The sequence below is a fragment of the Haemorhous mexicanus genome, chromosome 2 (genome assembly GCF_027477595.1).
Source record: "Haemorhous mexicanus isolate bHaeMex1 chromosome 2, bHaeMex1.pri, whole genome shotgun sequence".
Lineage (NCBI taxonomy): Eukaryota > Metazoa > Chordata > Aves > Passeriformes > Fringillidae > Haemorhous > Haemorhous mexicanus.
In genome coordinates this window covers 29328002-29348383 of record NC_082342.1, presented here as the reverse complement: position 1 = coordinate 29348383, position 20382 = coordinate 29328002, and the positions used below count along the sequence as shown (strand labels likewise).

Sequence of the window (20382 nt, the reverse complement as noted above, 5' to 3'; positions counted from 1 at the left end):
CAGATGGGAATGTGCATCCTCCTGTGGCTCTGCCATGGTGAAATTTGGTGCATTAGCTTAAAAGCACTGAGATACCAGATGATGAACTGAAGCTGCTGAGACTTTCTGTCACAGGAGCAATAACTTGTGGCTGGTGGAGGAGGCAGACAGCTGGATATGAAAGCAGCCTAAACTGCCACAAAAAGACTGGACAGTTCATCTGTCAACCCTAAGTGAGTGGTGAATCAAACTGCATTATCTTCTGCTCAATACTGAAGAGCAGCAGTGGTCAGGAAGCTCACGCTCACTACACAGAGGGAGACAACTCACAACTAAGCCCTCATTCTAAGAGACTCTGGAGAAAGTGAGCAGTGGAGATACCTTACCTGAGAAAACCAGAAAAGGACTTCAAGACAGCCAAAAGATTAACTTTATTTCTTTAAACCTGGACCCTGAATACAAGCAAACTATGGTCAATAGCAAGCAAGGTTGTTTACAGACTAAAACCAGGTCAGAGGTTTCATTTTTTCTGGAACCAAGGACCCAGAGATGCCATGCTTTGTAAATGACCCTATGGAGACTTTAAGTACCACCAGTCTGTGGAATATTTCCCTTGGAAATTTCTCCAAACACTGGGATCAGAGAATGACAGCATCAGCAGACCTGAGAGTGTGAGCTTGTTCGGTTTAGCAGAGCACCATTAGTTACTGCCACCTCATGGAGGTAGGCAGGGGACTGTTCTTCTGCATAAAAGCTCCTGACATCTGAGTCTTGGTGAAGAAAGGTTTGAATTGGCTCACAGAATCATAGAATGGTTTAGGTTGGAAGGGGCTTTAAAGATCTCCTAGTTCCAATGCCCCCACCATGGGCAGGAACACCTTCCACTGGACTGCGCTGCTCAAAGCCCCATCCAACCTGACCCTGAACATTTCCAGGGATGGGGCATCCACAGCTTCCTGGGCAACCTGTGCCAGTGCCTCACCAACCTCAGAGTAAAGAATTGCTTCCTAATATCTAAACTTACCCTCTTTCATTTTGAAGTCATTCCCACTTGTCCTGTCACTACACCTGTAAAAAGTCCCTTTCCAGTCATTCAGTGAGAGTTTCTTAGGGCAACGGGCACAGCCCTGGCAGGGATAAGAAAGTCTGCTGAAGTGGAGCTACACAGAGCTGAACATTTAACTACAATATGCAGAAATGGAAACATCTTCTATCCCACAGCCTTCAACATCAGGCACTCTTCACCTCCTAGAAATTCATACACTTGCTAAGCCATATGGGCTTTCAAGTGCTTTACAGCATCCTACTACAACTCTAGTCTTATTAAAAATCTTGTCAGTAACTGTGAACGACGAAATTGTGCCCCATCAAAATGATGCAAGATAGTTCGTATCTTGTAGAATTTTGACCTCAGTACTCTTCATGCACATTCATACTTGTCTGTGTCTAACACCCTCCAGGCACAGTTTCAAATTCATCTCAACACCATGAGGGCTAAAAGTACTTTTCTAAGGGGATGCTGTAATTTTACATAATCATGACTCCAGAAAAAATCCAGACTCCCTATCCAGAAATGTCTCACACTAACCCTGCAGACATGAACACAGAGGCCACAGAAGAAGGAGTAAATTAGAATGTCAATTAAAACATGAAATTTCCTAGACATGCAATTGTTTTGCTTTATTTATTTTATCTTTAACTGAAGCCCTAAAGTGGACTTTTCTTGAGAAGACAAGCAGAAAATCTGGAACCTGAGAAGAATCTAAAGAAGCTGTCTTACAGATGTGCCTATCTGAATACGTATGTATGCATATATATAACGAGTAACTGCCCTAGGATATTTCAGTAGAGCTCCTATAAGCATCAAGAATTGTCATACATACAAATAGAAATGGTCTGAGTTCATGAGGAAATCCTGAAAAGATAACAGAAGTTATTTTATCCTTCAGGGAGGCTGCGTTCTTCGCTTGGACTGAGTCCTCACCAGCCAGTCTTGTTAAGATGTCTCCCTTTCAAACAAGGGACCACCTAACTAGGTAGTTTGAGAATAGTTTATGATGAACAATAACAAATAACAGCATGGGGAAACAAAAGGGAAAATAGGGGCTTTCAACAATTTCATATTGAGAAAGATACAAGGAAACATCTCCAAGAGGGTGCAAAACCAACTGTGGAGCCCACACCAAAAGACAGAGTTCAAAATTATGGGAATAGAAGGAGAGGAACATCCAGCAGTTAGTGACCTAGCTGGTTTAAGTTCAGCGAGAATCTCAAAAATCAGGACACCAGTGCAACATAACCTCAGTGAAATGGAGAAGGTGGTCAATGGAAATGACTGAAGACACAGAAGACCCAACACCACCTTCCACATGCTCAGAACTGGAGAACCAGTGCTCTGGAAGTTGAGGGAGAAGCAGCTGTTGGAGGACATTAAGTCTGCACAGGGATGGAGCCTAGGATATGTACATCTCTGTGGAAACGAATGGCTTTTCAGACACCTGATTGTATTCCCTGGAAACATTTTGATAGGAAAAACAATTTGTTCAGCCTGAATGACTTCTTGGAATAAATCTATTTTCCTCCTTTACCAGGACTGACCATACAACTCGCAGAAACCAGCATAAAGCCAGTTACAGCTGGCCTAAGCTATACAAGTAGAAATAAAATAGTCTTGAACACTCCACATGCTCGTGAAAGCCTTCCTGCTCATCACCAGGAGATGCTGATATTGGCCATGGCTGGGGAAAAGACACTGAACTGGGCAGAGTACCTGTGAGGTACTTCCTGTGAGGCCCTTCTTGCCCTGCATGTCAGGTAAGAAAATCATGGCAGCTTTTCTGCCCTGGTCAACTGGCCTAAGCAGTCCAGTAATGATCATTGGGTTTTGTTCTACAAGTTCTGCTTCCAAGTGAAGAAAGGAAGCCAGTGGGCTGGGGTGCTTGGCATCATTAGAGGGAGAAACATCTGCTTATGGAATACAGGTGGCTGCAAAATCTTAATTTTTTTCTTTTTCTATTTTTTTTTTCTTTTTCATAGGAAAGAGCATTCCCCATGGCTACACACACAAACATCAGATTTAAAAATAGCCAAGTTCCACCTCGACTGTGGGCGAGTGAAAGACAGAAGACAGATGCATTGGCTGCCAGCTAGACTTGACATCTACTTTTTCTTTCCTCACCCTGGCAGCCAGCAGTTGCACACATGTGCACAGGTAAGGTCCTCAGTGGCAAGGCACACAGTGTCTGCCTCCCCCTCCATTCACTGACTGCTGCCTGCCAGCCGTGTGTGTCTGGGAGCCACGGAAACCCACACTCCCCATTTAGTGATCAGGCATGTATAAAAATCACCAAGTTCCTCCTATTTGTCCTACTTAATTCACAAATTCCTCACTAGTCATTTATGTGTGGAGATTGCTATCGAGTTCATTGCAAAGGTTAACACATCTCTGTTTCTGGCTTGTTTTGTTAACTTCTTTAGTGCTTGATCCACATGGACACTTTCCTTCGCTCCAACCTATATAATGATTGTGTGTGCTCGTGCATGACTGGTCTCACTTTCAGACCGTGGCCCAGGTCAGTTAAAGGTGATCAATTTCAAGGAACAAGTCTTGGTCTTGCTTCCTTCCTCTTACCCAGACTGCAGGAGATTCCTCCTCTGTTTCTTCACTGGCTTTAATCCACCCACTGTTTATGCTTCCAACCAAATTTGCTCATTGAAAACATAAGGCACTACTGCCCACATACTCAATGCTACTCTTCATGTGCTCATCAGCAACAGAAGCCACAGTAATTCAGCAAACTTGGCTACTTTATTTGCAAACATGTTTACAAGCATCTCTTTATTAATTTACCTAAATTACATGGCTCACAGAGAAGTCCTTTCCATGGGAAATTATGGATGCTGAAAAGTCACATGCATTCAAACCACAAATTGACAAATTCAAAAAAGGAAAATTCATCCAGTGCATTAAACTTTAATTGACTGGATGTCAGGGCACTATTTGAGGGCAGTGTCACTGTAGATTTATGTTATTCTTACAGGTTTCCCTCTTTTGGTAATGCTGAAAACAAGACACCTTTGGTCTAACCCACTGTGGACATTCTTATGTTTTTACATCTGTTTACCATAACTTTAGTGTGATATGATGTCCTAATAAACCTGTTCCAGGAGCATCCAGGTTGCATTAGGGTCTTACAGACACACTGTAGAGCACAGCAAGTATTTCTTGTTCTACATTCAGAGCTTGGCATGCTAAGCATCACATTTCTGGTCCAGGAAGATGGACAGGAAGAATGGAAAATATCCCATTATCAGAACAAACTTAGAAATAAAACAGACTTGCTCTCTTCTGCATAATGACAAGGCATTGAATCTTGTCCGGTTTAACAAAAAGAAGGCTGCAGAATTGATATGGCCACAACTAATAAATACTGACCTAGGAAGGACCAAGAGATGTTTGGGTTTGCTCAGGCATGTCTTCTCTTTCTGTCTGAAATGTTTGCCCAGGTGGAATTTTCCCATTTGTCAAAAATTCCCAGACATTTGACCTGAGCAGCAGCAATAACTGTAGCTATGCTCTGCATGACCAGAAAGTCCAAGCTAATAACTGGTGTATGCAGACATATCAGCAGTACAGCACACATGCATATACCTGTTTAAAACATCCCACCTAAACTTGATAACATAATAAAAGAGAACTCTTAATCCAGGGGCCAAGCTGGATGCTGCAGATGTGCATACTCATTTTTCACATCAGTGTTTCCAACAGTGGGGAGAAAAAGCTGGTGGAGTAACTTTCCAGGCATCATTGGGAATCCTCCACCACCATCAATGTTTAAACCATGAATGGGTATTATTTCTGAAAAATACTCCTAAAGGAAATGAAGAGGGAAGTCCTGTAGCCTTTCACTTGTGGGGAGATGCTCACAATGATCCCTTCTGCCTTTAAAAACTCCTCATCATCCTCCATTTCTCAAAATACCCTTCTCTCAGGAGAGCTGTGACTACTCACTGGCATCACAAGGACGATCTTTGGAGAGGTCAAGACAATGTGGTAGTGAAGGGGCATGACCACCCTCCTGAGCACACCTGGCTCTTTACAGTGGCAGCTGGATCTTAATGCCATGTCTCCTCTAGTCCAACAAGCAAAGGAAAAAACTAGAAGTGAAGACCCAGAGACATAAGCCAAAGGCTGCACTCAGACAAAAAAGAATAGGATTTTGTCCAAAAGCCATACATCTCAACAGGAGACTACTGATTTAAACATAGCAGCCACTCCCAGGGAAGTCACACTCATATTTGCAATGGAGCAGCTGAGGGCCCTGACTGACCCACAAACACTGGCAGACCTCAGCCAGGGTGAACTCACATCCAGACCTGGTGGCCCTAGTACCTCTGTTCATGGGACACTATTTTTTTCCCCTTACCCAGCTGCAGGCTGTTCCTGCCAGCACCCTCAAAGCTCCTGACCTGTTATTAAAACAGCCTCAGAGAAAGTAAACATGACCAATGGAAAAACAAAAAATATCACCCAAATGTCTAAGGAAGCCATGAGCTACATCCAGCACAGATTTTTCAAAAGGACAAGGATTTTCATGGCTCAGCGTTCTAATTTGTTTGACCGTTTATTTCCAAGGAACACATCCAAGAGTGACAAGCTCCATTTATTTCAATGGGCAGCATATGCCAGCAACGTGAATGGCGTACGCTATAAAAGAGAATGGATGTTCTCAAGCATCCTAGAAAGCTGTCCTTTCGGCAGACGGAGGACATGGAGGTAATGGAAGTGCAGCTCTGCTCTGACAAGCAATGCCATAAAAGCAGCATCCTGGGTTCTCATGCTTGATGTCTGCCCACGGCAGACCTGAGAGATTTGCTCAAGCTGAAAGTGAAAAATTATTACCTAATACCTGGCCCAGCACGGGAGAGAGCAGTTGGATTCTTTTCATTGTTCTACTTTTCCAGGCCAGAAGGATATCTCCTTGGGACATATGGCCACTTCAGGGTGTTAGTGCTTCACCCCTTTAGACTTTCAGAGGCTACCAACTAACCAAGATTATTCTCACAAATTTTATCACCTTCAAATAATTGTCTGATGTGAATATGAGATGTTCACACAAGAAAGTGCCCTCTTTTCATAAAATACCATCATGTGGCAGCACTGTTTTCAGTCTTATCTCTTTGTACTACATCCTGAAGACAATCCTCTTCTGAATCTTGCCTTTCCAAAGTCTGATTCCACTGAAGCCTGAAAAACCATGAATTGTGAGTCTGTCACAAATTCAGTACCGCCTATAACTTGATATTGTTTGGTGGCCTGTGACATTTAACTGTAAGTCTAATAGGGGTGGGCAACTTTTATTGGCTATCATTAATGAATAAACTAATATTAGTTCTGTGTTAGGACTTACCTAGGGAGCAGTCTAGTTCATAAGGTTTTATTGGCTTGTCAGCAAGCACTGGATGTCAAAATAGAATGATTCTCATCTTGCCTTTCAGTGAGATGGCCCCAAAAAAGGTTGGGTGTGGCTTTGTTCATACTGAGTCTTTCTCTCTTTTTTCTTTCACTTTTCATTCTCATTAAACTTAAGAGGTTGCTGGGAAGGAGCAGTGTGATCTGTAATGCTGTCCACAGGAAACCACCCACCCCCCCCTCCCCCTTCTCCTGTATGTCCAGCATCTCAAGCCTGGTAAAGAAGAAGAGATGTTCCTGACTCCCTTACAGCCCTCCATCATGGCAAAATGAAATCCCAAATTCTCCTTCAGGAGATTCATGTCCACCTGTGCTGCAAGGCTCACTATCCTGGATTTAGTCTGCAGTAAGGCCATAGCCATACAATACTTCTGGATGCCCATTGTACAGACTGGAGACCCTTATTGTGAAACTGTTTTGCCTGTTCACTTTCTCTTCAGCTTGTGGGTTGCAGTTCCACCTTTTATAGAGAAGCCAAATCAATGCTGTTCATGCCACTGAGGGCATCTTTGAAACCGTGTAGGAATCTTAGCTTGCCTTCATGCCAGTGAGGTGCTTGCATAGTGAAGAGGCCAACCATAGACTTGTGGCTGGCTCTGTGTATATTTGGGGATATAAGTCATAATAAAATCAAAAATATAAATCATTGGGACCATACTGATTGCCAGCATGTAGCACTTGCTGTGAGCTATTTTCTAGGGAAAAGACAAAAAATGATTGAGGGAAAGCTATAGTCATCCTCCCTTTGTCAAAGTGGAACTTTTTGTTTCCATCAAATGCACTTTTGTTCCTCAATTTCTGATTGTTTCAGGTGACTTCCACGCCTGGGCCAGTTGGCCCCATGTGTGCTGAGCTCTCAAAAACAGCCTCTTGCTCCAGGTGTGAGTGGTGAGAGTCAGGAGAGCTCTCTGCTGGGAGAATTTGGCCCTGCTTCTGGGCTTTGGGGCTTTATTAGGTCAAAGAAGAGCCAGGCTGTCAGCTCCAGCATTTCTGACTGGCGTTTTAAGGCTAAAGATACAGACTTACACCCTGTGTCTTGCAGTTGATATGAGAAGATTTGCAGTATCCCAGCAGAGAGGTTTGGGAAGACACCCCAGGCCTGGCATGCCCAGGGCAAACTGGAATGCTCTACATTTAACAATCTGGCAGGGGGGCAGTGGGGTAATAGATTCCCAGGGGCAGTAACCGGTGTCAAAAATGTCCATCATAACCGAACAGCCTTGTGAAGTAACTGTGTGGTCTTTTCCTGAAAATTAAAACTAAAAAGCAAGCCATATGATGACAGCATCTGTAGCAGAGAGCAGGGTGGCTTGCATGAATTAGCAGCTTCCTGGCTGTTATCTGTGGCAGCCTTAGCCAGCTACTTATTCCATCACCTGCAGCTTCTGTGGGCTGAGGCCTCAGACTTACACCTTGGGGAGCACTGCAAGCCAAAGCCCCCAGCACTGAGCTACAGTCAAAAAAGAGCTGGAGAAGGTCTCCTCCACAGCTTTCTCACTGAAGTCTGGGATCGTGGTCATTTGATGGAATGGGATCTTGGGTCTTGAAATCTGGAGCACTGTGAAGGTTACCAGTAAGGTGGGCTGATTGGGAATGTGCCACAGCCCCAGTGACTTGCATCCGAATCTTCCTGGCATGTCCCACTGCAGGCAAGAACAGATTAGCCAAGAATCTCCAGAAGCCCTGCTGAGATCATGCTGGATATCCATGGAACCAGTGCCAGTATGTGGGGTCAGAGCAAGTGATAGCCTCCTGCTGCCTTGGAGATTTGTTATGGGTAGGGCAAGAGAGATCCCCAAATTTCCCTGGGAGAAGTGCTCATTAGGATCCACTTTCAGGCATTTCTTTCCCTAGTGGGCCAGGTGTCATGCAGGGGGGTTATATTCTGTGCAACAGTATCCACCATTAAAAAAAAATAGACAAAACCCAAAATTGCTCAGATATGTTACTCATTCTTGTTAAGGTCCTATAAATCATATCAAGTGCAGAATCTCTCCCCTTTCAGAGATCTTCAAGCCTGTTGCATATGGATGACCCTCAGGGATTCCTGCAAGCGTCTTCCTGCCACCTCTTCCCCATGCTTCCTGCTGATGGGACCCAGAACCACTCACAGAGCTGCTGGTGAGCAGCAGAATCAGTTCTGCTCTGTCTTACCCACCGATCCCGCTGTCCCTTTTTGGGGGCTCCAAAGGGAGCCTACGAGTACAGGCTCCTGGCACAGAAAAGTCCCCATGGAAGATGATGATTACACCCGGAAAAGTGGCTATGGCACCCATTTGAAGGGATCCGCAGGGAGGGTAATGGGGATATGAGCAGAGAAGGCACCGCCATCTGGCAGGGGCTGGAGCAGGGTGACTGCAAGAAGAGTCACTTTGGTCACAGGCATCCCCTGACTCAGGCACGAAGGGGCCTGGCTCCATCCAGTCTCTTGAGAGCAGAAAAGCCACAGACTCATGGCTGACTCCCTCGCCTCATTGTCTGTGCACTGGAGCAGGGAGGGCAGGAGACAGAGGGAGTGTGGGAGCCTTTTTGTCCCCCTGGCTCTGACAGGTCCATGCCTGCCTGGGATTGGGGGTGGGTGAGAGACAGGGTAGGGGGACCACCAAAATAAATGAACTAAGAAACCAGTCTGATGATTCTCCACAAGCTTGGTATACACGATGCAAATTGATGTTTAAAGCTTATTTATTAGCTTACATGTGAAATGCCAGCGGTGTTTTTCTAGATCAGTGGGTATCCAATATTTGGGCGGGGGGAGACGACGGCAGTGGGAGCAAGCATCGCTAGAGACTGTATATCCAGAGGCTAGGGTTTATATCATGGGCTGCTCTCGACTGTTATAATTTGTGGCACAGATTCAGCGAGAATCTGATCTGCTGAAAATATTTGGGCTGTGAAAACTCCCACACTGTGACAGATGTCAAGTCCAATTAAGTGACTCGTGTCCAGGTTTCTGTCCAATAGGCTTTCCCATTAAATACCAATTTAAGAGGGAAAAAATGCCGCCCCCTTTTCTCCGAGCCTTTATCTCTTCCGACCATCTCTAGGCGAAACCCTTTGGTACCAGAAGTGGAGCCACACGCATCTCTGCTCCGTCTGTCTGTCTCGCCCCTGCCACCTTCCGCACCCCTCCTTGGCTTCTTTGCCACTCCGGGAGGGGTGGGAGGAGGAACTGCACTTTCTTTTTATGCATGTGAGCGTACCTTGTCCTGCACCGCCGTTATCTCTCACAGCCGCTCTGAACCCGCGCCGAGATTTTCGTTTATTTCGTTTCGTTTTTCTTTTTCAGCGTTCGCATATTTTCCTTTATTTTTCACTCGAAAGATGCAGGAGGAGTTAGGAAGCTCAGGGACGGATGGGGTTTTCGTTTATCCTTTTTTTTCTCCCCTCGCCAGTTCTTGAAGGACCAGAAGAAGAACTAAACCAAACATTCATTTTCCGACGGCGTCTCCCCCGCTCCTGCCCCTCTCCGCCGGACCGGTGAATTAACAAAACCTCACGTTACAACCCCCACGCCCCCCCCCCCAAAAAAAAAAAAAAAAAAAAAAAAAGAATAGAGAAGAAAGGAGGGAGCGACGCATTGTTACCCCGACCCGCGGCGTGTCTGTGCGCCGGGCCGCGGCGGAACAAAGCCGGCAGCGCCGCGCCGGGCTCCGCGCCCCGGGCTCCGGGCTCCGCGCCTCGGGCCCCGCGACCGGCCCGGCCCGGGAGCGGCGGGGCTGCCGCAGGGAAGGAGAGGCTCAGGGGGCGGGAGAGAGGGAATAATCCCGGACGGTGCCGGTGCTGTCGCCGCATCCCTTTTGTTATTTATCGCGGTCGGGGAAGAGGAAGAAAAGCCGGGGAGAGGGCACTTTCCTCCTCTAAAACCGACCGGCCGAAGCCGCCGGTACGCTGAAGCCGCTGCCCCGGACAAGCGGGCGGAGGAGGACTTTGATGGGGAAACGCTTTTTCTCCCCTGATGCATCGTAAGTAACTTAAGTTGTTATTTATACTCCGCAAACAAACACGACAGTATAACATCTCCCATCTCTGGAGCGCTGGAGGCCGCGGCGAGGGATGAGATCTGCCTTTCCCAATTCGAGCAGGACACTTTTTCGCCCGTAATTAATTTTATTTGATTTTGATTTTTTAATTTTTCCATGCACCGCTCCCGAAGGGCCATTTGAACTGTAAAGGAATCGCCGAGGGGGCGAGGGGACTTGGAGAGAGAGGCTATCCAAACGACTCCACCGAGGTAAGCAGCCTTAACAATATGTTTCCCTTTTGCAGGTAGCAGGGGGCATAGGTTTACTGTAATAATAATAATAATAATAATAATAATAATAATAATTTTTTTAAATAAAGAGGGAGGAGGGGGTAAAGAGCCTCTTTCCAGATCAGCTCGCCAAACCCCACCGTACAGATAAATCCAAATCAAAGTGAAAAATTCAACACACACCGGTAGAGAAACCTCTAAGCAACTTTCTTCAGGAACCACCGCTTTAATTGCCCGTTTTCGTACTATCGCCCTGCAAATCCTGCCTCTCTAACCTGCTTTTTGCATAAGCCCCCTCGCTTGGGTGTCAGTTGAAAGGTGATTTTAAACCTTTCCTCTGTATCTTTTTGCCCCACGAGATCACTGATACCTGACTTGCGCGCTAATGTTTTTTTTTTTCCCTACGCCTGCCTTGTGGGCCTGATTAACGCTGCTTATTAAAAATCGAAGGGGAAGAGTTTCCGACGGCCCTGGCAAGAGACGGCCCTTTCCCAGAAAAGGAAGAGCTCTTCTCTTCTCACTCCCCAGTCCTGCCTCCCTGCGGACCCCGGCCGCTGAGCTTCGGCCCCCGGCGGAGCCCCTGTGCCCCGCCACGCGTGCCCCTGGTCTCGCCCCGCTGGGGCCAGCTTGGCTCTATCCCTGTCTGGGGAGAATTCCTCCTGCCCATGTGGTTGTTATTATTATTATTATTGTTAACAACAGCAATAATAATAGTTTATTTTTCCCAATCGGGTCTGAGGCCCGACTGGGACTTTCCCTGGAAACTTTATGTGGAAATACTTTGCAATCTTAATTCGGGGGAAGGGAGGATATGATGTTCCCTTCTCCATCGGGCTTGCTCCCCACCTCGCTCGACACTCCAGCTGCACACACACACACGCACGCACACACACACAAACACACACACACACGCATTTGTGTCCAAGGTTATTCACTAGTTGCCTGATGTATTGTTTTATTACATGCCGGCATGTCCACGGACGCGCTCGGATTTGTATTGCTGTCTACATGACAGATGGTGCTCTGTGAGGCCGCAAGAAGATACGATTCAATTTTCTTTTGAAAGGCACGTCCGCATTTATTTATTTATTTATTTAGCCTCCCCCTCTTTTCGCGCAGGGAGGGGAGAGGAGGGAAAATTTAAAGGGATGGAAAAGTTCGGCCTCTGCTTTGAGGTTTTGTTTCTTTTTGAATCCGACGCTTAGGAAACGGGAACTCTCCAAACATTCCCATTTGATCGCTAGCAAATCGCTATCTGCACGATTAACAGCAGGAAAGGAAAGAAAAAGGAAAAAAGAAGGAGCACAGAGAAAAGAGCGGAGGGGAGAGCCTAGCAGATACATCGGGTCCCATAGGGATTGGGGAAATAAATCTCCCCACTGGCCTTGTTATATTTGTGGAGCCTTGAGCTGTGTATTTAAAAGTATCATGTCTGTAGCCTGGATCCGATAGAGCGTTTCCGAAAGAGAAACAGTTAAGCAGAAACCGGCAAGCTAGAAAGGACAATATTAAAATTGGGGGCCTGGAAGGGGAGGGGGGCGGGGAATCACCATATTATTGAAACACGGGATATTAGCTTGCTTAAAAAAAAAAAAAAATCTTCTATTGCTCCCTGGGCCTGTTTCAACATCCAAGGAAGCGTAGGGAATAACGGGCAGGAAGTATATTCCGCTGAAGCTGCCGTCAAATGCTAGAGAAGGGATAGTTAAATGATGGGGTATCGTTTATCCTCGATATTGCTCTCATTAGTACTCCCCGAAGGAGCCGCCACTCGCCCACCCGGCTCTCCCCCCGCCCCGGTCGGGCGGTACCGGCGCCGGGGGCAGGGCGCGGGCACCGGCATGTCCCTCGCGTCCCTGCCCGTGTCCCTGCTCCCCGCCTTGCCCCTGTATCCCGGGGCCGGGGCCCTGACCCGCTCTCTTTGCTTCTCTGTCTCGGGAAGGCTCCTCCGCCCCCTCCAAGATGATGCTTAGCCCGGACCAAGCTGCCGACTCCGACCACCCCTCCTCGGCGCCCTCCGACCCGGAGTCCCTGGGCGGCGCGGACGCCCAGGCGCTCAGCTGCTGCGTCTCCGACCCGGAGCCCGCCGAGGGCGGCGGCGGCGAGGGCCGGGGCAGCGGCGGCGGCGGCGAGGGCCGCGGCGGGGGCCGGCCCGGGCTGCACCCGCCGCCGCTGAGCCGGGAGGAGAAGCGCCGGCGGCGCCGCGCCACGGCCAAGTACCGCTCGGCCCACGCCACGCGTGAGCGGATCCGCGTGGAGGCCTTCAACTTGGCCTTCGCCGAGCTGCGCAAGCTGCTGCCCACCCTGCCCCCCGACAAGAAGCTCTCCAAGATCGAGATCCTGCGTCTCGCCATCTGCTACATCTCCTATCTCAACCACGTGCTGGACGTTTAGCGCCCGACGGACGCCCGGAGCCCCGGGACCCCCAGTCCCGTCGCCCCGGGTCCGGCCGCGGCGGGCAGCGCCTTCCCCGGGGCGGGCGGCGGGGCGGGGGGTCCCCGCTGCTTGTGCTCCCCCCGGAGGGCTCCCGCCGAGAGCCCCGCTTTTCGAAGAGGAGTGTAAAACCGGATTGTCTCTTCAGGCTGTCAAGTGCCCCTTTATATATATCCAAAAACATCTACTTGTGACCTTAAACGTGTGACCCATGGGTGCAGTTAAAAATAACTATTTTTTATTTATGGTAGAAGGAGTTGACAATTTATTTTTTTCAAGATTTATTTATTTTTAAGAGTGGTGGCAATTTTACTTTGGATACTTTGTGCCAATTGGTTTCTATAGTCGGGTGTTTACACTTTCTCCTGTGGAATATTATGTTTGACTTTATGAGTGTTTGTTGGGATCAATACAGTGTTCATCTTATTTTCTTTTTAATTTATTTTTTCCCTCCAATTATATTGCACTTGTGTACCAGAAACCTCCCCTCCCTCCCTGTTTATAAGTATATTTTATATATATCAAGGCATTTGTTCTTGACCTTTTTTCTTTCTTTCCTTGTGTGGGATCAACAACCACTAGCACTTAACTAGGAGAGGTTTTTTTTTTTAAAACTTGTTGTTATTCTGATCTATAGTTGAGTCTGAAAAGTACTTTGCAAATCGTTTATAAGGGAAGTAGTTTCTTTGTGGGTGTATATGTGCGTGTGTGTACACATGCATGTGTGTGGGAGTGAGCGTGGGTGTGTATGTGTGTGGTATATTTTTAGGAAAGGACATTTTTTCCTAAAAAAAAAAAGAAAAAAAAAAGAAAGAAAAGTAAATCCAGGACTGCTTTCCTTTGTGACAACCAAAAAAATTCTATAACCTGAAAATGTTTCATGTTCTTTGCTGTGAATCTCTTAAAACAAGAAGCGCATTTTAGGGACAAAAGATAAAAAGAAAAAAAAAAACACATCTGCTATCCAAAGATTTTAGTCTTTTTCAGGGTTTTTTTGTGTGTCTATGTTGCTTTATATAATGCAATATTTTGTAGTGAAAATAGATAAATCTGGTTTCTATCGGATGCGTTTTTCATATCTCTCATGAATGGTGAGCTGTTTTGCATATAAATAAAAGTATCAAATAAAAGCTGTTTTTTCCTAATTATTTTTCCCTGTTGGTCCTTCTGTAAGACAGACATAAGATGTCCTTATAAATAAGGATTGCAAAGGCTTCTCAAGTTGTGCGTGGGAAGCTTCAACAGGTTACCTGCCTCTTCCTAGGGAGACTCAGACTGCAGTCCCTCCACCACAGCTCACCTGCTCCTGCTGCTCTCAGCTGGCTGCCCTGCCCAAATGCAAAGGAGACACAGAACCCTTGCTGTCACTTTCTCCCAGTCTCATCATGACTGGCATCTGGTCACATGTTCCAAAGTTCAAGCTGTACAATCCAATCTGATGCTTGCAAGCACCTGTTTTGCTACCTCACTCTTTGAAATGTCTGGCTTTGCCACCCAAATGTATGTGTTTGTGTCCTGCCTGAGTGCACTGGGTTTTCTTTCTCTTGTTTAAATTCAGCTTTGATCCCTCTCTGGCCAGGTCTTATTCTACTGAAACCAAGGAAAAATCTTGTGCCCTTTCCCTACTTTAGAAAACCTCAACCATAATCTTTCATACAAGGCTTCATTGCCAAATCTTGTCATTTGAAACATTGAACAGATTACAGACTCAATGGCAGACAGGTTATTACCTGAGTAATGTGAGACTGTCTCATTTATTAAACCCTTTCCTTGTTTCCCACAGGGGGTTAATTTTACCTATAATTTGAATACTGCCATTGACTCTGGTGGCTGCATCATCCATTCTTACTTGCTGGAGAGATAAAACCCTCCCCTCTACCCCATTCTTATGGCTGACACTTTGCACAGCGATTTAATTGTGGTCTTGACCAGTTGAAAAGCAGAAAACCTGTCAGAGAGACTGTTAATTCCATTTCCTACAAATACATGCTTGCCATGTCCCAAGGGAGCACACACTGGTTTGGTAGTTCAATGCACAGGTTTCAAATCCTGCATTTCAGGGCCAAAATAACTCCACCAACTTTGGAGCTGGCTTCCTTTGGGAGAGGTTTGTTTCTTAGGTTCAATATCAGGGCGCTGTGTTGAGTTTGATGTAATTGACTGAGTGATATTATAAATCCTGCCATCCAAAAAGCCTTCATGCTATTTGCATTTGGGAGGACTTAGTCAATGAAAAGATAAACATATAATTTCCTTCTTGACCATTGGGAATGCATTTTTTAGGGGGAGAGAGTGCTCTGCAACACCTGACTGTAAAGCATGATGGCTGCAGTCACTGGCATTTGTAGGTGTCAACCCCACATTCCCCCTGGCCTCACTTCCCCTTGTGGGGGTCTTGCACATGTGTCAGGGGCACAGGCTGAGATAATGCTTGAGTCTCAGGTTCCCAGCCACGTGATCCTGTGCCCAAGTGACAAGCCAGGAAGGTTGCTGTGCTGTGAGCAAAGAAGAGCACAGCATGGAAATATGTGGGAACAGGCTCAGGAAGTCAGAAAATCTTGTGGGCTGTTCCATTCTTACCATCCCTGAGATAGCCTGACTGCACTCAGACACAGAGCAGCAAGGGCTTTGCTTTCGGAGGTATCCAAAGGGTCAGATCTCAAGTTTAACCTGCAAAAGTGTCAGGGCACTTGATCTGAAGAGATGTGCTTTTCTTCCCAAGTTTTATCTGATGTAAGAAATTGCTTTTTCCTACAAGTCCTGTCTCACTTCCATACACTCAACACCTTGTTTAAATCCTGTCCCCACCATAACATCATCCCAACTACTTCTATTTTTCCTACTGGCACCAAGAAGGAAGCTTATTCCCATTTAGCAGTTGATGAGTGTTGAAACCAGAATGTAGGTTTTGCTCCCACATTCCACACCTTTTTTTTTTATTCTTAAGGAGCTGAGTAGTATGCACAAGCTACAAGGCCCATGCAAAAAACAAGGCTGCATGGCTAAGTGCTCAGAAGTCTGGATTTATGAAGAATGGGTAAACAAATTTAACTCCATCTCATTGCAAGTCTGGGTTAGATAGCAATAAAGTCTAATTATATAATCAAAGTTTGCCTGTGTCTATGTTCCCTCAGCAATAAAGGAGTGAATGACCTTGAATGACAATACTATAGGAGGAATGGGGTTGGAACTGCTGAATGGAAGTTTATATCACACTCAGTCATTACAACAATAGGAAGGGAAGAGACACAGTTAATATTTTCTGATATTTTAGCTGCATTCAGATACCTTTCTTTCATAACTGAACAGGATCTCATCCTACAAACCATGAAAGAAAGTGCACTTAAAAGACAGAGAAGGCAGAGCACTACCTCTGGACCTTTAGCTGACTCTAAAAGAGGGACTTTAGGCCTGAACTGAATACAATACATAAAACATTTAAAACATTATATAAAACATTGAATGGAAACCTCCAGCATTCACAGAGAGCAAGTAGCTCTTAGAGATAAACCTAAAATATCCCAGTACAAGAGATATCCAATGCATGCTAACATTGGGTTATAACACCTATTAAGACACATTTTCAGGCCTATATGGACTCACAGGGACATGGTGCAATACACACTCACATGGTATCATTAGGAAGCAGGGCAGCTAATGCATTCATCTGAACGCTGGGAACAGATCCTGACCCTGATACAGCAAACGAGGACAGACAGCAAGCCAAAAGTAACTCCTCCAAATAAACATAATGGTTTTGACAGGACTGTACAGCTAAGGGGGAGCTGTATCTCAGTATCATACAGTTTCCTAAGAGATTAAAATATCTCAAGCACAAAATATTCCAAAATATAGACTTGAATTTATGCTGTGATTACATCTAGGCATAGACCATCACTGTCCAGCAAAGTGCATGGTACTGTGCATTCAGGATCACATTACTCCCTGGCCACAAAGTCGGGTCTTATTGTTTGTGTTAAAAAGTGTTTGAGCCAGGTAGGATACAACCACTGATACTTACAGCAGATAAATTCTGAGGGTCTTGGATGTGATTTGATATCTCTGCTGCATTTCTAGCAAAGGGAATGTGTGTGTGATTGGGAAGAGATGGGGGGGTGGGGAGCTGAAGAGGATGTTGTATATGAAACCCAACAAAGAAATGGATCTTTTCCATTATATAGCTGTGAAGAAATAGCAGAGACATTCTATCTATCTATCTCTTCACATATCTATCCATCTAGCCATCCTGTAACCCAATTAACCCAGTTCTTTTAGGGTGAATAAATGTGTTCTAATATCAGCCATTATTTTTCAGTACTCTCAGTTTATTCTCCAGGGTGGGACAGATCAATAACCACAACAGCAACCGACCCAAAAGGAAAAGACAATCTCCTGGCGCTTCTTATTTATTTCTTCAGAGCTGATTTCGTTTTTCCTGCCTCTTCCCCTGGTGACGGATTTTGCCTTTCCTGCCCAGAATGGTCGTGTTGTTTTATCCTGAGCTCTATTTGCATGTGAGCTTCAGATTCATCTTTGGCTCCTTGCACGGTTTGGGATGAGACCCTCCTGTCCCCAGAGAGGGGGGCAGGTGTTGCTCCAGTCGAGCGAATGGAACCAAATTACAGGACCGTCTGTCGCCTCCTCTGGGAGCCGGCAGAGGGAGGGGAGGAAGGGGAGGGGAGCGGGATGCCGTACGACAGAAAAGAAAAGCAGAACATCATACTGATGCCGATAAGAGCTTGAAAACACGAGTCACCCCAGCCCACAGCCCCACCCAAAACCATGCAGCAGCCACCTGAAAGAGAAATGTCAGGAGCAGAGACAGAAATAAATTGAGTCACTGGGCTGGAATAACTCAGGCTCAAAATGAAAGAGAACTCAGACCCTGTCCACTTTCAGACACAAGTGCAGGAACAAAGTTGCTGTTTTTCTCAGCTAACGGCTGTGCTCTTTGATGTCACCTCCTCTGTCCTTTCAGAGCAGGCTCCTCTGCCCACCACTGCTCTCCATCACGTCCTCACAGCCCAGGTCTCACAGCAGCTCTTGCGCCCCTCCCTCCAGCCACTCCTTCTGGCCTTCCCACAGCCACCCTGCCCTTCAAGGTCCCTGAGAGAGGCACAATTGTACAGAGGTGGTTCTGCTCCTCTGCCACCCCACCAGCCCATGCCCTACAGTGCAGCCAGTCCTTGCTCTCACAGGGAGCTGCTTGGTGCTCCAGCTCAGGGCTGATGTCTCACTTCTCATCCATGATCTGAGAGAGGTGATGTTACAGACTTAACAGTACTCAAACCCACTTATTTGTTTAAGGCATTCCTAGCAAATTAATAAAAGACCCCATCTACCCCACCCCACCCCCAACTTTGTGTGTGCTGTTTTTTTTGTCCTAAACTTTCCTAGATATGAGTGCACACACACATTTATGTATGCAATGATTGCTCTCAGAGCGGCTGGGGACAGAGTCACTTGAAAAGCAACAGGTGACAGTCGTTCTGCTGTTCCTCACTAAAAAAGGAAGAAGATCAGAGAAGAAATTTGTGGAGAATTCAGAGGAGATTTGATGAAAGGCATGAAAAAAGGTGCCATTAGGAGTACTTAAATCAAAGCAAAAGCAGCATGGAGTGAATGAATGGCAGAAGACGCCAGGTCACATAAGTGGAGGGGCCTCATCAATCAACAACTGGGCATAACATAAAGGATTTTCCATGAGGGTGGTGGGATGTACATATGAACCTGAGGTCTACACCAGGCCATAATGAGGAACAAAAGGCATCTGAAGAGGTAGGCAGCAAAGACAGGAAGGGATGGCAGCAGGAAGTGTGAGAAATGAGAAGGATATGAGCCGCTGGGTAGAGCTGCTGGTATGGGGGGATGATGCTTCAGCAAAGTCAGAAGGAGCAGCTTGCTTGGGGGTTAAAAGCAAGTTCAGTCCAGGAACAGACAGGAACCAGGCAGGAAGGAAACTGGAAGAAGCTGTAAACTAGACATTCAAAACTACCCAGGAGAGATCAGCACAACTATAGTCATGGCCAGAGGGATGGACTGGCACAGTAACATTTTTTCAAGGACCAAAAGACAAGGGGTTTGTCATATAACATCTATCCTCCAGAGAAATTCTCTGTCTCCTTGCTCAAAACAATTCTGTGCATAGAAGTGGCAGAAAGATTTGCCAACCCTAGGGCTAGAGCTCAGCAATGAAGAAAGAAAAAAAGAAAAAAGGAAAAAAAGGAAAAAACGAAGGAAAGAAGGAAAGAAGGAAATAAAGAGAGAGAGAGAGAGAGAGAAAGAAAGAAAGAAAGAAAGAAAGAAAGAAAGAAAGAAAGAAAGAAAGAAAGAAAGAAAGAAAGAAAGAAAGAAAGGAAGGAAGGAAGGAAGGAAGGAAGGAAGGAAGGAAGGAAGGAAGGAAAGAAAGAAAGAAAGAAAGAAAGAAAGAAAGAAAGAAAGAAAGAAAGAAAGAAAGAAAGAAAGAAAGAAAGAAAGAAAGAAAGAAAGAAAGAAAGAAAGAAAGAAAGGAAAGAAATGAAATGCAGAACAGAGCAGAGCAGGAGAAAGTAGAATTCCACTGTGCAGTCACAGCATTCAAAGACAAGTCTATCCCACATATCAGACCCAATATTCCCAACACCAAGGGTCTTCTGACCATTTAAGCAGTTTCAAGATTTAAGACATGCTTCAAGACGATCTCAGAAATGATCCCTACGGGATAGAGCCACAAAGCTGTATTGGACTTTTGTTATTCAAGATAATAAAGACAAGGACTGACCATGAAAAATTGCAGAAGGACTGTGTGAGACTGATAAAATAGCACAAGAAATTCAATCTAAATAAAGTCATAAGGTGATGTATGCAGGGAAGAACATTTCTAACTTCACATATAACTGATCAGTCCTGAGCCAAGCACAGAAGCAAGATCTTGTAGCTATGATATATCGCTTCATGATAACATCAGCTTGGGTCTTCGTGTCATGGAAAAAGAAAATGAAATGTAAGATATTATTATCACCATTGAGAGAAAAGAACAGAACAGGTAGAGAGCAAGGTAGAAAGCATCATTACGCTGTGCATAAAACCAAAGTAAGTCTGTATCCCAAATTCTATGTGCAGCTCTGGTTCAGTCTCAGTAAGAGCAAAGTAAAAGTCCAAAAGCATCTGAGAATGGCAGCAAGGGTAATATAAAGCATGGAATAGCTTCCATGCAGCAAATGACTAAGTGAAAAGGACTGAACCAGCAGTGATTTTACAGAAA

General features: G+C 45.7%; 1 protein-coding gene across 10 annotated transcripts in view; it reads left to right on the top strand.

The window, feature by feature from the left end:
- NHLH2 (nescient helix-loop-helix 2) overlaps nucleotides 1–14269 on the top strand; it is a 50413-nt gene extending 36144 nt beyond the window's left edge. For 6 of the 10 annotated variants that reach the window (XM_059838073.1, XM_059838072.1, XM_059838070.1 and 3 more), the window contains 3 exons: nucleotides 2571–2793; nucleotides 3016–10685; nucleotides 12649–14269. In XM_059838073.1, the coding sequence (XP_059694056.1) occupies nucleotides 12669–13100 (432 nt within the window). In that variant the 5' untranslated portion in view covers nucleotides 2571–2793; nucleotides 3016–10685; nucleotides 12649–12668 and the 3' untranslated portion in view covers nucleotides 13101–14269. Of the gene's footprint in view, nucleotides 1–2570; nucleotides 2794–3015; nucleotides 10686–12648 lie in introns of those variants that run through there. The other 4 variants (XM_059838069.1, XR_009485270.1, XR_009485271.1 and 1 more) reach the window with 4 other exon arrangements.
- Nucleotides 14270–20382: the final 6113 nt, after the last annotated feature.